The following is a 17,616-nucleotide window of genomic DNA, read 5'->3' as shown; positions in this document are numbered from 1 at the left end:
TTTTGTTGTTGTTGTTGTTTTTTTTTTAAGTAAAATCTCATACCATGAAGCACTACTTCACTGAATTTAGATGAAGAATTACTAAGGCCAAAATATGGTATTTTGTATATACACATCTGTTTTACTGTCTTACAGATTTTCTTCTATAAAGTGTTCTTTGTCCTCTCTGTAGGTGACCAATATGAAACGCCACTTAAATCTTCAAAAATAGACTTAGCTACCTAGTAAAGGATAAGACATAGAATTATTGGGCTGACAAGGAAGCAAAGCTTATAGCATATGAAAGACCCCCTGTAGGAGTTCACAGAACTGGGTTCGGGAGGACAAATAGATCAACATCTGAGAGAGGAGTAACTGGATACCAGCGCAACACTTAGTGTGGCAGCAGTGTAAACCCTATCACGTGAGAACTGTACGCCATGGGCTGGTAGTGGTGTTTAGTGGCCTGAAGTATCAAATTTTAAGTGCAAGTTGAAAGTGAATTTATAGTATGGATTTTTTTTCCCAGTTTCTTTCAGATTACTCCTACATGATTACTGCTCCATCCCTTGAAATCTTCAGCAAGAATGGGTGAGAGCAACACGCACACCCCCACCCCATCTCCCTGGTCCCCGCGTTCCCCTGGCTGGAAGGAAAGGACACCAAACATGACTAGGAAGGACTAAGCTATGGCCCAGGACACTGCATGATGCCCAAAGCCACCCCCCGGCTTCAAGCTCCTGCCATCAGCACCCCTTCCCCACAAACCCCACCGGCGCTCTCCCCAGAATATTCTCCAGGCTTCCTACACCCCCCTCTTCAACACTGCTGCGTCGGCAGCCACGGGCGGCGAGGGCGACAAGGCTGCCCACGCCACAGCGGGGAGAGGGACCGTGACGCCTTCTACCCCACGAGGACCCTGGTGTGCCCGCAGGAGAGACGAACGGGACCAGTTACGAGGCGGCAGCGAGGGCCTCGCCAGCCGCAGGACGGGGCTACCGGTGCCGCTCCCTCAGCCCCTCAGCCGGCACCCGCCGCCGCCCACTGGCGGGCTCGGGGACAGCCGTTAGCCCGCGGCGCGGGCGGGAAAGGCGCCACAGCTCCCCTCTGCCCGGCAGCCGCCTGCCCCACCGGGCTCAGCCTCTCAGGGACGCCATTACCAGGCCCCTGAAGGGCAGCACCAGCGCTAAACCCGCTCCTTTTTCCCTGGGAGTAAAGAGAAACCCCGACCCCACCCATTACCGACAGCCGCACAAGCGCATCAGCCACCACCTCTTCGTGACTGCCCCGCTAAGCGCAGAGCTACTGAGGGGTGCGCTGCCTTTACTGTGGCCGCAGTCCGAGGCAGGTCACTAGAAAAGGGTCATGTACGGGCAGCGTAACAAGTACTAAAAGAGGACATATTTGTAAAACCGTTTTTGCTCTTTCATTAATAAACATTGCAGATTTAACTGCTGCCTTTAGCATGCTGGCTGTCTGCAAGCTTACCTCCCAGGACAGCACCTCTAAACTCTCTTTTTCTGTTGTAAAAACATGGACTGAAATACAACTGCCATGCATTTCAGTCAGTCCCTCTTGTTGTGTCTCTCACTCTCCTCCCAGGCCAAAAGACTGAAGAGCACAAAGGCAGCACGGTTCCTTTGCTTCCACAGCACCAGGAGAGGCGGCCTACTCCTCACAGGGCTCGGATGCACCTCTCCGCAAGGGGAGGAACAATCTCCTTTTGCTACGGACAGGCAAAAACCCCTGCATTAGTCACAAAATGACAGATTTTACCTCCCTTTATTATGTATCTGCCAAAACAGGAAGGGAGTACCACAGGTGGTTCCTGTGTAGGTTCTTCCACTATCTCCTATCTAGGCTTTACCACAACTAGTGCTTCAGATTTCACTTTCCAGCTCAGCGCTGGGTGAAGGGACTACTACACTCTGAACCACGTCATCTTACTTTGAAAACTGTCATCAGGAAACGCAGAGAGATGCAGAACAAGAGCACTAGATACAGAAGTATTGTGAGGCTTTATTGCCTGATGTTGTACACAGTCTGTTATCTTTAGAAATCCTGATCTGACCGAGGTATTTTACAACATGAAGTTACACTCGAAGAAACAAAGCAAACTTAAGTATTGCAAGTGGTATGTTTAACACACTCACACATTGCCAAAAAGGCAGAGCCTGCTGAAGGAAAAAGCTTAATAAGCAATTATTAAGCTGTTCTCCCAGAAATAACGTCAACTACCACTGCCAGTTTTTTTTTAATTAAAAAAATAGGGAAAGAACCCCCAAATTTGTGACAAGAAAAAACAAAACTCCTCACCCAGTCAGGCAGCTAGATACAGACATCTTGGAAATACAAGACAACAAAACTAAAAGGGGTGCTAGCTCCCACAGCAACAACTTCTGAAGTATCCCCTCTCCTTCCCATCTCTCTACAGTATGGTACTTCCTTGCCATAAAGAGAAGGTAGTTACAGTAGCCCACAATAATTTCAGGAGTATACAGAGTAAAAATTCAGTATGAGAATGGATATTTCCTTTCTTACAATGTTAAAAAAAAAAAAGGGGTAAGGCTGTTGCTTGCAAGTCATTACAACTGCAAGAACAGGATTCATGTAGTCGGTGGTGGTCCTGAACAGCTGCATAGCTATTTCCCAACCTCTCAAAATTTCACAGAGCAGCACTATGGAAAATGAGTGCCAAGCCACCACTCTACTCCCACAAATGATACAGTTCCTTCCTCCCTTCCATCCCAATGTCAATTCTTACTTCTTTTACCCAACCACTCCTTCCAACACCTCACATAGCAACTGCTCAGCATCACTTCAGCATTCTGCAGGAGACAGTGCTATAGGAGATACTTGTTGAGATAAGCAGGCAATCTTGTTTTAGTTTCCACTGGTCTAATATTTCACTGTTGACACAACATTAGTTTCAAAAGAATTATAATTTGATATGCTCTTTTCCCCAATGTTCTCAATTTTTAACTGATCTTGATGCAATATAGATAGCATTTCTCTTAGCTAGTTCTTATTTTGTCAAAAATGAGATGATTTAGATACTGAAATTTATGTAACATTTAACTCTGGCTACTCATCAGTGTCTTAGAACTGTCTCAAATCAAGGCATTTAACTGAATGTATTTATGAACAAAAAACACAGAACATTTTTGAAGTAACAGACAAAAATAAGTTGTTATTTACAAGTTATATATATATATATAATAAAACTACTACCATGATAGGCCTTTATACACTGTAACTGCAGTCAATTTTTGCATTGTTTAAAAAAATTTCCTTAAACAGAAATTGTTCAGAATTATCAGTTTGTCCATACACGTGTATGTTATGAGAAATACAACAGCTTTTCACATTTTAAAAATTATCAGCGTAATTTACATTTTTTCCCCCCCAATATCAAGTGAAGATTGGTGCAAACTGGAACACAAAGACAAGTAGCTATGAACATTGAAATGCAATCAATTTGGAACGTATTAGTGTTTCAAACTAAAATTCCATGAGAAAGATCCCTAATATTTGGCATGATCCCCTCACCGCCCACCCCCAAAAGGTCAAAGCAAGATAACCTTTTAAAGTAACAGTGATTATTGCATATTATATCTTTGGAAAAGCAGAGTTTTAACCAAAAATATTTTTCATGTAGTTGAAATATAGACATATTTATCTCAGGGAGGAAAAAAAAGTAGAACACATGATCAGTAATGTTATCAAATCAATCCAGCTAATTTGTCCCATCCTTGCTTTGAGCAATCCCCTATACCTCAGATAATCCAGTTGAGTGAATGGCTACTTCAGCAAGCGCAAGAGCAACAATCCAGTTTTACATGACCAACTTTCCATCTGCAGAAGTCCTTTAAGAATCTTGGTCTTAACTTATATTAACCCCTCATTTAAGTGCTGCCAGGTAAATTAACATATATTTCAAACTGATATAACAGGGAAAACATTTACCTTTTTTCAACCAGGATATACAAAAGACAATTTGCATAGTTACAATTCAAGCACAAGGTCACTGTAAATAGGTACAAAAGCATTTATAAATTTACTAAATTTGCTGCTGTTTGTGCCAGCCAAATCTTAGATAGGTATGAATGTAAACTTGAAGGGATTGAGGAGAACAGTCAGTGGTTTTGCTTAAAAAATAGGTAGAGAACACTTTTTAATGGTTTTAAAAAATATTTTCTGCAGCAGGAACAAACAGTTCAAACCCCAAAGAAAGCCATCCAAAATGCCCAAAATGCTCCTCCTATACAGCAGAGAAAGTTTGTTCATAGGTTTCAAACCTACATACAAAATGAGGCACTAGTTATGCTATTTTGGAATGTGTCCATAACCCTAATGTTTCAGTTCCCCCCAAGAGTTCCAAAACACTGTTGGTTTCTAACTTCCTAGCAAAACATATCTTCAGAAGGTGGTGCATAAGAAAATCCAACAAATGCATCATCCGCCTCTAGGACACTGGCGTTAACAATGCTGTAATCAGAAGAAACGCAAACTGAGTATGGGACCATTTCTTCTGTAAACACTGCATCAAAATTCCCAATATCATCTGGTCCAACCTAGAAAACAGAAAGATCTATCAGTTGTCATATTAATACTGTGTTTTAAACTTGTGCTTGTCCTTTAGATTTCAAATTTAACTCTTGAGGCTTTCTACTTTATGTTGTTCTTTCCTATTTAAGTACAGGAAATTTAATGAAGTGCACCACAGCATCCCTGAAAACAGCTATTAAAAGCCTGCTTGTTTCTTTTAGGCTGGGGTTCAGGCCAAAGTCTACATACGTTGATGATCTGATAAAGCTAAGAAATATGAAGAAATGTCTCTTTCTTAAATGACTGTCAGGGAGATGCAAAAACTAACATGCACCCCCCAAAAACCCAAACAACAAAACCTCAAACCAACCAAACAAAAAACCACCACCCACAAAAAAAACCCAAACCAAACTAAAAAAAAACCCCAATCCACACCAAATTATCTTTCTCCCTTTTCCATCAATAATACTTTAAGTGTTAAATTCTAGCAACAGCTAGTGTTATGATAGATCAGCTTCCCAGTAACACACCTAAGAACTAAAGCATAGTAATTTTTAGCCACAGAGGGAAGAGACAAGACAGCTAAGGCTTCTTCACCAGACACAGACTCAATAAAAGGGGATATTCTGATGTGACTTTAAGAAGTACTTCCTCCCCACTGTCCCGCCTCCTCCCTCCTGAGTTTTTGGACAAGCAGTCACAGGTTGACACAGTTTAAACTGATGGGAGGATAACGAAAAGCTGCAACTAAGGCTTAATAACTACAAAAAAAGCAAGAAATCAGTTTTTTGAAAGTCTTCAAATAAAGAGACTATCTGTATTTTCTTCTGTGATCTTCAGACCCCACAAAGATTGACAGTACTTTGACAGAAATGAGCAGAGGGAACAGTGATATGTCAAACTGAGTTTTAAGTAAAAAAAGACAGTATCACTGCTCCGAAGTGTGACTGCTCAAAAGGCCAGTCAGCACTGGGAGGTTCCCATTCTTCACCATTCTGAAACATACATTCTTTGCAAACAGATGAGCCCTCAAAGGCAGAAGTTTGGCAGGTATGAACTAAACCAGCACCAGGCACCTACCACATTAGGATTAAATGGTGGCGGAATCTTCTTCTGAAGAAGGTCAGTCCAGCTGAGAGATTCAAAGAATGGGTGCTTTTGAATTTCAAGCTGCAGTAAGGAATAAGTATTTTAGATATTCCAGAGATCTATCCTGTGCATCATAGTAAATACTACTTCAGACTGCATGCACATAAGGAAGTCAAGTCCTTCATTGGTTTATTTATTCGCAGGCTACTTTGCAATAACAGCTGTAGTTGGTAAAAACAGCAATTAAAATTTGTTAGCCTGCCTCTACAAGCTGGTTTCCTTTTAAGATCATATTTTCTGCTTTTAAGCCTTAAAATCAACCATCTTGAAGTCTACCACAGAGCAGGAATGTTTTCTGTTAGTATCTCTGCTCCTGCCTTAAAGTTTTGTTAGTTTTTGTAAAGCAGATCCTTGTCTGAGAAGCTGGTACTTCAACAACTCTGCAATATGCTTACTAGTTATGAAAGCAGAAAACAGCCACGCTAAATGCTTCCACCCTTTCATCTGCTCCACACTATGAGAAAGTACAACATCATAGTCTAAATGCTGTGTTACAAGGTCAACAGACTACCTAACATTAGGGCTGCAAACAGAAGACTATGAAGATCTCAATTAATGGATGGAAGAAGTCCTTCTAGATCATTCCTCATCACACAGTTCTGAAGACTTCTATACTTTCTCACATCACCTTCTTGCAAACAAAGTTTTTGTTGCTACACTAGGAAAACATCTGCCATGATTTTAAGGCTAAAAAAAACAAGAAGAGCTGCTGTTTGCACAGTACTAGTGTTCCTCTTTATATGAAGACTGTTTTTCAAGTAGTTAGTTAAAGTGACCTTACCAGAAAAATAACCTTTTCTTCTGATTATTTCCCAGTTTCACTATGAACAGTGAAACCTACCTTAGTGACTACTACACCAGGAATTGTTTCCTTTGCTGGCAGGTACAGCAGCAACCAAGCTCAAAATGTTTATATCCCATGACAACTCCCAACAACTTTCAGGGATTGAACCACACTGGTGTCTTTAATGAAGAAATAAAAACGAAGAAAACAGAAACAGACATAACACAGCAATCTCTTGTCTCCAACTATTAAACCTGTGCTGCGCACATAGATTTGGTGATGGCCTTTTAAGTGAAGTAAGGCTTGATAAGTTAAGACATTACATACAAAATCTTCCCTTGCTCCAAGTCTGCTTTGCCGATCCTTCTCCAAAAGTTCTTCCAGAATAGACCAGGCTGTAAGACTGATTCCTGGGCGCAAAACTAGGGGTTTATGAAGAATATTCTCATACATCTCAGCAACATCACGGCAGTAAAAAGGAGGCTAAAAAATAAAAATTGTACATGAATTTGAAGCCACATGCAACATTTTGTTTCATGTGTACGATCAGTAAATGATTCTATAAGAAACACAAACTGCCAGCAGTGAAGAAGTCTACCTCTTCTTATGCACTAACTTCTAATTCAGTCATCACCACTGCCAGCTCTTTACACTTGATAGCTTCCCCACCCACCTCCTCTTCTCCTAACAAGTTCTCACACTTCTAAGTAGCCACAGATGCCATCCAGCTTCAAAGCTCCCATTGAACTTGCCTGAAAAGAACATGAGAGTGGAAAAACAAATCTACCTTCCTATTTAAGGTCCTATAGGAAGAGATAAAACTCAAGAAAACTAACAGAACAGATTGTTACTAATTACATATGACTAGAAGCACAGTAAGATTTTTTTGTTATAATGCTGCATCAAGAAGTGAAAAAGCTAGGAGAAAACCTGGGAGACCTAAGTAAGAAGTCTTTTAATTTTATTTATTCTAGTATTTGGCAAAATTTTACTCATAAGTTGTGTGGTTTGGGGTTTTTTTTGTTGTTGGGTATTATCACTGTTGATTCAGTTTATTCTCACATTCCCTCAAAGTGATGAGCATTTGTCTTCATTGGAGTTGATGTCCAGCAGTTCACTGGAAAGCAAAATTTTAGACATCAAGAAGCAATGCAAAATCCAAAAGAGAGAAACAGGTGCTATGTTATGTGTAAGACAAACTGTTCATCCATTTAAGTGGAGTATTTAAATATTTTGCAAAAGTTAGCATCTTTAACAACACTCCAGGGTTACTTCACATAAAGGGGGAGAGGGGAGGGAAGCAACCCTTGCCCCCCACATATTAAGTACATACCAGCCCATAAAGCATTTCATAAAGAACTGCACCAAGGCACCACCAGTCTACTGTGTTGTCATAGGGCTGCTTTTTAATGACTTCTGGTGCAAGATACTAAAATAAAAAAAAAAAAAAAAAGGTATTTTAGAGCATTAGGCTAGCAAGAATAAAACCTAGGTTTTAGTCACATCACAGTAAACACCTTCAGGAAAAGTTGCTTCATAGCAATTGTAAGACTGCTAAGTATTTATCTTGCCCTTCAACAAACCTGGCAAATACTTTGTCACCATCTGGTCATTTACCAAGCAGGACAGTTGTTTTCCCAACTGTCCTGGTTTTGGCTGGGATAGAGTTAATCTTCTTCCTAGTAACTGGTATAGTGTTATGTTTTGGATTTAGTGTGAGAAGAATGTTGATAACACACTAAATTTTTCAGTTGTTGCTAAGTAGTGTTTATACTAGGTCAAGGATTTTTCAGCTTCTGATGCCCAGCCAGCAAGAAGGCTGGAGAGGCACAAGAAGTTGGGAGGGGGCACAGCCAGGACAGCTGACCCAAACTGGCAATGGGGTATTCCATACCATGTGATGTCATGCCCAGTATATAAACTGGGAGGAGTTGGCCTATGGGATGGAGGGCAGATCACTGCTCAGGAACTAACTGGGTATCAGTCGGTGAGTGGTGAGCAATTGCATTGTGCATCACTTATTTTGTATATTCCAATCCTTTTATTATTGTTTTAATTTTATTATTGTTATTATTATAATTGTTAGTTTCTTCCTTTCTGTTCTATTAAACTGTTCTTATCTGAACCCATGAGTTTTACTTTTTTTCCTTACGATTCTCTCCTCCATCCCACTGGATGGGGGGAGTGACTGAGCAGCTGCATGGTGCTTAGTTACTGGCTGGGGTTAAACCATGACACGAACTGAAACAACACTTTCCACACACTATTGTTTTGCCAAACTACTTTGCCACCTCTATTGTGAAACTTGTTTTACATTTCAGATAGGCTGCTGCACTGTTGCAGAGGCTACATCTCTCAGCAAGCTGGCTACTAGCCATGCCTATTCTGCCATCCTAAGCCTGTATGCTCCCCATCCAGTACATAAAAATGAAAGAAGATACTAGTTCTGCCTCAAATCTATCATTATTGAGAAACTGTATGACCTATATTAAGTTTCACTGTAAATCTCAATGAGGGCATGAGTTGTGAGTTACTAAATTAGAGATTCTGGGCAAATAAGTATCACCTGACTGATTTGTGATAAACACCCGATACCATCAAACACTGAATGACAATGTTAACTGGCTTCCATCTGCCTTGCAAGAAATCTACCCAGCATCACAGAGCTTACTAATACTACAGCACAAGGAGAGCCACTTCGTAATATGAGACTATTCTTTGTGAATATGTAATATAAAATTACTATTGCTGGATCATCATAATCTCACTCCTCATCTACAGCACACACAGCTTCTAACCGCTCAGAACAAGAAGATGCTCACTTCTATCATTCTAGCATCCAAATTCTAAAATTTAATTTACAAATAGATGATAGCATTGTCAGGCAAGGCACAGACTGAAACTCACAGTTTAATTAAATCAGTATTTCTCAAACTTTCTGTATGTGTAAGTGCCCTGTAACTCATTTGTCTATAGATAACCCTGCAAAAACATGAAAAGCAGCTGAATTATTTGAACTCAACTACTTCATGCTTTTTCTAATCTTTCACAACCTGCTTTAAGGTTTTTAGGTGTTGGAACTCACCAAGTCATTCAACTCAGTGTTTAGAAACACTGGGAAGATCATTACACTTTTAGCAAGATTATGAAAGACTGGAATCTAAATCTTGGATTAGAAGGGCTAATATACAAGTGCTATGTTTAGTCTTGATATTTTTAAGAACTCATATGAAGCAACAGCATTAGCAGACTCTTATGTTGCAATTCATGCAAGTCCAAGGTAAGTGTGAAGACTAAGCCTCTGAACATGAGGAAAAACCGCCACAGATTTTCTCAAACAGATTTAGAGTTATCAGTGTTCTATATAGTGTCCTTAGAACTTTCCAAAATATTCAACAAATATTGTTTCAGCTCACATTTACTACTCAGCTTTATGGATTCCTACTCTGATCATAACTAGGATAAGTTGTCACATGTTGCCACCTGCCTTTTTTTTTTTTTTTTTTATAATTCAAATGTTTCAGCTAAATACTACTCCTCACTCATCCTTCACTGCCTTCAAAGGACTTTTCTGTAATTTAAAATATGTTTATCAAATTATCAAAGCCACTAATCCTGGCATTTCAGTGAATCCCTCATAAGTGTTCCAAGACTTCCAGATTCTAAGTTTACTGAGAAAACTACACTGGAAAAAACCCAACAGAATTCAATAAACTTGGTCAGCAAGTTCAAAGTTTCATGCATATGCAAAATTTGCTCAAGACTCACAGATATTAACTCCCTATAAACTTACTAAAAATCAGTGGCAGGATATGGTAAGTAGACTCATATTGGCAAATCTGTTGCAGCTGTTAGACAAGCTAACTGTCCTGTGTCTAGGAGACACGGGAGGAAACAATGTTTGAAAAGGGCTGGAAAATGGAAGGAAGGAAGAGATGAGTTATGGGGATGTGGGTAGTAAGTAGGAGACACTGCGTATAGTAAAAAGGACAAAACAGATCTGCAGGAAGCTTGTCTTTGGTTTGGTTTCATTGAAGAACTTGTTAAAAGAATGCAAATCTCCACAAATACAAAGCAGAGTATTTGATCATCCAGTTACACAAATATTCATAGTAGTCAAGAGTAATTAATTACTAGCCAAAAAAACCCATGAAAGTTGTCAACATACTTCTGGTGTCCCACAAAAAGTTGCAGTGGTATCAGAACTTGCAATCCCTTCTTTACAAAGTCCAAAGTCTGTCAACACAACATGACCCTGTTTGAGAAAGAGCGGTATTTTAAAAACAGAACACGCTCAACATGTGCATACACGAGTGTCAATTTTGTGAGAGAACACAGAAAACCTAAAATAGTGTTGTATACTTACTAGTGAATCTAGGAGAATGTTTTCTGGTTTTAAATCCCTATTAAAAAAATAAAATTGTATTAATTCAAAGCAGCAGTCACTAACACAAGAGCTTCAGAGGCAAGGACTTTTATTCTTCACCTGAAAGCATCAAGTTTTGGTGAAATTGTTATGTTCAAGTTTCCCATAAGATGATTTCGTGTAGTAGTTTTTATTCAGTATTTTGTCCTATTTTGAACTTCTGTGGGACAAGGATACATTTCAGAAACTTACCTGTACACTATATTTATGGAGTGTAAGTAGCCCAGTGCACTGGCTATTTCAGCAGCATAAAATCTGGCTCTGTGCTCAGGAAAGGAACGTTCTCTTTGTAAGTGAAAGAACAGCTGTAAATATGCAAATAGTAAATAAGAACATTATACACAAAAAAAACCAGGTTAATAATGTGCAATTTTAACGGTAAAAAGTAATATTTTTTTTAGGTGTCCACTTTTTTTTTTTTTAAAACATAAAATTAAATAAAAATGGTTTTGCTGCATGACTTTGTCATTCCTTTACTATCTTCCTTTCTTCTCTTTTGTAGCTCAGAAATGGATAGGTAACTCAAACACATAAGGACATTCCCCTAAAACCAAGAATAGTAAAAAGGAACTAGAACAAACCACTAAGCTGTGAATAGAAGTTGGCAAAATTAAATCATGCAAGATAGCCTCCTAACAAAATATAACCTGGTGTCAAGTAAGTAATTTTCCATTTCTGCATATACAAAACTTTGAACACAAGCATATAAGTATTTATAGAATTGTATTCTGAAATCACCCAGATGTAGATCACTTTGGGAGATGTATATTCCAAGCTGATCCACAAATTCTCTCAACTACAGAGCGCTGTCTGGCTTCAAATAGTTTGAGCAGATATGGAAGTCTAGCCAAAGATTAAATCATAAACATACAGATTAGATTATACTACCCATTCAACTTCTAATGATTTTAAGCAAACAGAAATTTTCTGTTTTCTGCCTACAAAGTTTGGGGGGGGGGCCATCAGAGCTTTCCAAGCATGTCATTCAAGTTTGAAAGCTGTTTTGAACTATATTTTAGTTTGCCTGGAAGAATGCCAAACTAAGCTGTGGCCAGGAATTCAGACTAGAGCAAATCAGGAGTTTGCTAATACAGTCTAAATAAGATGACAGTAGATTAGACAAGACAAAGGCCCATCTTGTCCCAACTCTGACACAAAGGGGTCAGAACACCACCTCTAGGAGCATCATAAATACTGATAGTAGGCCACATGAATATGAACTAATGTATTCCCCAGTTTGTATTTCATCCTGGTTTATTCAGCGTACTTTATACTTGTCTGTGTATATCCAGCTGCAGCGACATAGTAATAGGAAACCTTGAGATACCCTGAAACAAACTACTTAAATTCTACCCCTTCTCCTGTGCTCTTTCAGCTACCAGAGTTTTATCATCTGCAACAGTATGCCGTCTCATCCTTCTTTCCTGTTCTGCTTTAGGCACCTCTTGGACCTTCTGAAATGTACGTTTTACACCAATAGATTATCAAATTGAAAACACAACAAGTGACAAAACATACAGCTCTTCTTTAAAACATGTATGTTGGATAGTTCCATTCACACAATTTTTCACTACACTGTTTTCTTCAATCACAACTAACTTCCTAGAAAGGTCCAGGTATTATTAGTCTAGAAGACGCCTGATTTTCTACAAAACCTTTTGAAGGAACAGAAGCAACATTTTATACCCTTTCCATGTATATTGGCTATTCAACCAGCTTACACATGAGTTTCCTGAGCACTCCTGGAAGTACTGGGTACTTTGAAAAGCAACAGGTCCCTAGCTGAATAAAAACTGCTCCAGAACATCTTATTTAAACATATACAGACTTTATCCATTTATTTCACAAGTTTTCCCCCAAGTTACTTAATTGCTCTTCATATATTTAATAGCATCACTTCAAGGAAAAGAATCCTGAGGATAAGGCTATTTGGCAATAAGTAATTAGACCATGCAAAGCTACAGAATAATCCCAAGGTTCCCAATAATATCAATGTAGTAAATTCAGTTGCCAGTTTCCTTCCTTCCACTTTCCAAATACTAGCATCTCAGGCAATGCAGATGCAAGAGGAAAAGACAGTTTTACATGGTGAAAAATGTCAACATAAGATTAATTCATAATAAAGCTAAATTTATGTACCTGTAAAATACAGTATTTTTATCTGACAACCATGAATAAATTTGGGATTAAAGTTATCAGTAAGAAGAGGAACAGGGTCCATATAGCTACAGAAGTCTGTACTAACAGCAGATAATAACAGTATTTTCAAAACTGGGAGAATGCTGATCAGAGCCCAGTGTAAAGGAACATTTCATTCCTTCCACCTAGAATTAGCAGAACAGAGAGACTCAAATCCAAACACAACCACCACATACCTCTCCTCCATTAACAAAATCCAGGACAAAGTAAAGCTTTTCCGTTGTTTGGAATGAGTAATGTAATCCAACCAAAAATGGATGTTTCACATTTTTCAAAAGCACATTACGTTCAGCCATAATATGTTTTTGCTATAAGAAAGTAAAAGATCAGTAAGTAAACAGGAATGATTTTGTAATTAAGGGAAAAAGGAAGTGAGGTGGGTGGAGAAAGACTATTTCTCTTCACCTCTTTCCTATTAAGAACAATCTTTTTCTGCAGCACTTTGACAGCATAGTATTTCCCATCCAGTTTTCGTTTTGCAAGAAGAACCTGTGAAATTCAAAACAAATGAAGAAATGAGATTGTTGCAGTTCACATTCTATTAGTAATAATTCCATAATTTCAGCATAACTGGAAAGTATTCATGCTATTTTTTTACAATAGATTCTTTGCTTCTAATATAGTCAATCAGCAACATAATCACCAGAGCAAGCATACAGTTTAGTAAAAATCTGCCATGATAGTGTTATCATGAAAGACTGAGTATAACATTTATTTTCCAGGACCTGCTGAATCTCTATCAAGATCCATTTCAGCTGTTTTTGTAAGTTTTAAAGATAATTTTAATGAAAAACAACAACTTGAAAAATAACCCAAACCCAAAGATTTCAAGACGGATTCTCTGTTGCATCTTCATAGAATATCAAAATTAAAGTCACTTTTCAATGGGCTGTTCCTCACACTGCTCCATAGCATTACAGGTTTGGCAAAACAGTCCATGCCAACAAAGGGAAATGCACAATTTGTACACCAGCTGCTGCATAAGCACAGGGGTACCTCCCTTCCTCTCAGGGGGAAACAGAGGATCCCTATTGCTCTTAACGAGAAAGGGAAACACTCCCTTTTGTTACTCCCAACAAGTAACAGGCCGAGGCAGCCAACAACTGCCACACCAGGGAAAAAAAGGCAGGGCTATAAAGAAGCAGCAACGCAGATCCAACATGACACTTCATATGCCACTCTAGGCTGATACCACTTCCAAAACCTCTGGCCAAGTCTCTAGACAACAGTCACTACGCACAAGACACCCACTAGCATCCTTGCACCAGGATAAGACACAGCATTAAGAAAGCTCACCTTGCCAAAGCTGCCTTTCCCAATAACTTTCAGGAAATCAAAGTCTGTTGGTTTAGCACTGAAAGATATTTAGGAAGGAGACAGGTCATCTGGGTAGAAATTACAAGCTTTATAGCGGTACAGCAGTCTAGTGTAGCACTTGAGTTGTAATGCGAGAAGAACGGTCTGTTAGCACCCTCCTTTATTCTTCATTCCACCCAACACCTAGACTTCTGCAGACCTTCCCTCGGAGACAACGACTCCCCTTCATTTTGCAATTCCATTTTCCTCCAGGGAAAGTGTTCAAGTTGCATCCTTTGAGTTTCTTTTATTTTATAAGTTTAAGGTTAAGATGTAAAGGAGGAGCAAGACTGTTCTTTTATTCTCCATAGTCTAGTTTCTTGTAATTAAGTCTCCATTTCCATGACTTTTCCTGGAGCTTATTTCCCACTTCCAGAGGGCTAAATGGATTCTCAAGCTTACATGACAGAAGGAAGGAAGGGACAAGTTTGTTATCTATTCTCTCTTCCCTTATCCCATCCTTCCCTCCATCCACTCCTCCCTCATTTTAAATTACAGTGAGAGGAAGGAGGCCCTAACACCTTCCTCTTCTGTGTGTGTATGTATGAATTCACTCTCAGTTTTTCCAGTTCCCACATCACCACTACTTTCAGTTCATCCCAGGATTCCCGTACTTTTTCCTAAATACAATTCAGAGCTATTTTTGTCAGCAAAACAATTATCCATGTTTTCAAATTCCAAAACAAGTTACATCGCCATACACCTCTCCATTTACTGCCCCTGAAGGGAAGTACTCTTAAATTTCATTTCTTACTGTAATCTATTAAGCATTTTCTCCTGTTAGCCCAGAACAAATCTGTGAGGAAAGCAAAATCAAAATAGCTGTCATCTCCTGGATGAGAAAAGCACAGATTCACACAGAACTGAGAACAGAAACTCTACAGAAGACACCAAACAGAAGCAAGTTATGACTGCAATAACTAGGTTTGTAGTATCAACAAGGCAAGCTGCTCCTTTGCCATGCATTAAAAAAAAAAACTTGTTTTCAGAAACTGTTCACTGTTCACATTCTTCAGAGTCGTGGCACCACTCCCAAGACAAAGAGGTCATCTTTGCTATAGCATCCTTAAGTAAAAAGATAGCAGACTAACAAAATCTGAAGGTGAAAAGGAAAAAAAAAAGAAAGCTTTAAAAGTGCTTGTTTATTTAGCACCGAATTCAGTGTTTTGCTTCCTCCCAAGCAGTGCAAATCAACAAATACAGGCATATAGCCAAAGAACTTTTCATATTATTAACAATTACACTCAGCCTAACTTTTCAGGTTTTAAAATTAATTTTAATAAAATCTCATTAAAATAAAAATTTTACATTAAATTGAATTACTTTTTAATTCAATTTAATTGAAACCTACTGAGGATTTCCAGATGGTCCCAAGTTGATATTCTGTGAGGTAGAGTTTAACTGTTGGGAGAGACAAAGAGGTTTATTTTTAGTACTTTTTAAAATTCTCTTTTATATTTCAACCAATATTAATTTCAAAATGCTCTACTAATTTGCTCAATCCATACCTTTACACTTGTTACATTAGATCTTTAAAGAGATCTAACATCCAGATTGGGAACTTTTGATATTGAAATACATGGCCATCATCACCCTGTCACTAATTATTTCTACATCTATCACATTCAAGGATGAAGGTAATAAAATAATTGTGTCCAGACATAGAGGACAAGATTAGTAATAAAAATTTAAAAGCATTTCAACAAACTAGTTCCTTATCCAGAACTTAATCCTTTCTGTATTTGCTCTAGGAATGTATTTTCTACCTTTTATTCTAAATTTTCCAAGATCTTACCAATAAAATAATTTTTAACCCACACTGTTTATGCAAGAGTAATTAATGAAAGACATGGTGCTTTAAAAAAAAAAAAAAAGAAAAAAAAAGTGAAAATTCTCCCCACTCCAAGAAAAACATTACCAACCTTTTCTATCCTGACATTAAAGGTTAACTAACCCAATTCCATGGATGGCATGAATCTTGCAGTATACACCCAGACAGAACTTGTCAATTACAGGGAGAGGAGGAAGCCACTGTCATCTAGGTAATTTTCTCCATTTTGGTTTTGATTTAAAAAGCAGTATTTGTACCTTTACTGTGGTTTTGGACCTTATCAGAGAAGAATAAACTGTATTCAAATACAAGTTACCTGGGGACAGGCTAGCAGGCATCACAAAATCAGTACTCCTACAGAAGCAGAGAACACCCTGACAGCAGCGCTGGATGCTACTATTCACTAATAAAAGCCAATCACACAATAGTACTGGACAGTTTTTAAAAAGCTAGTATACAAAATATTTTTTTTAAGGCTTGGTTTTGTTCCTTATTGTTCAGCTTACAGTAACTATAAGAAGGTGAATTTTCTATCAAAAAGTATGGTCCAGGCCACTCTGCTTTAGCTCTCTTCCTATTTTGGAATTTGTTGTGGCATGACACATCATTAATTTTCCACAGAAGGTTTAGATCATTCCACATTACTTAAAATACCTTTCAAAGGAGGAGGAAACTGGTATTTTAAATTAGAATTTTGCTGTATGCTCACAGTGCTGTCAAGCACTTAAAAAAAAAAAAAAAAAGGCAGCAAAACCTGGCATCTTTGTAAGAGAAACTTTCAGAAAACACAAATCTGCTGTGGATCACACACAAACCAAAATAACGACTCTTACATCTTTAACAGGAGTTGACTAAGAGGAGAAGTACTAGGATCACATCTGTATGCCAGGAAGTAAGCCGCAGCTTAAATATGGCACTTCTGCCTTCGTAGAAATACTCCTTTTTTCAAACAGCACTTTTTCTGGAGGCTGTAAACTAATTTTCAGAAAATCCATCTAGCCATATAGCAGCTTTTGTGACAAAAGAGGCTTGAGACCTCACACAGTGTTATATGTGAAATGAAATAAAATCCATCCTTGCTCCTGAGTGACTTTTAGAAAGACTGCATTTTTTCCCCGAGGGAATCATATTTCTTCCTCTCTTTAAAAAAAAAAACAACACACAAGCAAACAAAAAGACAATTAAACATTCAATCTCCCCTGCTCCTTGCCAGATGTTCTTAGCAAGAATCTTTGAAAAGATCGCAAAAACTGTGACAGCTAAACTATAACTAAAGCTGTGTTTCCTTAAGCCATATAGCAAGTGGGAAAGAGGAAAGACAAAGCTAGCAATCACTTTTATTCC

At 38.5% G+C, this 17,616-nt stretch overlaps 1 protein-coding gene across 3 annotated transcripts in view; it reads right to left on the bottom strand.

Moving 5' to 3' along the window:
- Positions 1-3,668: 3,668 nt before the first annotated feature.
- The window catches only part of SGK3 (serum/glucocorticoid regulated kinase family member 3), a 63,769-nt gene continuing 49,821 nt past the window's right edge, over positions 3,669-17,616 (bottom strand). For all 3 annotated transcript variants that reach the window (XM_075023392.1, XM_075023391.1, XM_075023390.1), the window contains exons 7-17: positions 15,793-15,842; positions 14,382-14,439; positions 13,491-13,574; positions 13,262-13,393; positions 11,079-11,191; positions 10,827-10,863; positions 10,629-10,715; positions 7,794-7,889; positions 6,788-6,943; positions 5,608-5,697; positions 3,669-4,553 (exon numbers count right to left, since the gene is read on the bottom strand). In XM_075023392.1, coding sequence (XP_074879493.1) covers positions 4,383-4,553; positions 5,608-5,697; positions 6,788-6,943; positions 7,794-7,889; positions 10,629-10,715; positions 10,827-10,863; positions 11,079-11,191; positions 13,262-13,393; positions 13,491-13,574; positions 14,382-14,439; positions 15,793-15,842 — 1,074 coding nt within the window. In that variant the 3' untranslated portion in view covers positions 3,669-4,382. The remainder of the gene's footprint in view (positions 4,554-5,607; positions 5,698-6,787; positions 6,944-7,793; positions 7,890-10,628; positions 10,716-10,826; positions 10,864-11,078; positions 11,192-13,261; positions 13,394-13,490; positions 13,575-14,381; positions 14,440-15,792; positions 15,843-17,616) is intronic.

The sequence above is a fragment of the Buteo buteo genome, chromosome 3 (genome assembly GCF_964188355.1).
Source record: "Buteo buteo chromosome 3, bButBut1.hap1.1, whole genome shotgun sequence".
Taxonomy (NCBI): domain Eukaryota; kingdom Metazoa; phylum Chordata; class Aves; order Accipitriformes; family Accipitridae; genus Buteo; species Buteo buteo.
Note: the sequence above shows the minus strand (reverse complement) of the source record. Positions and strands in the feature narration are given on the sequence as shown.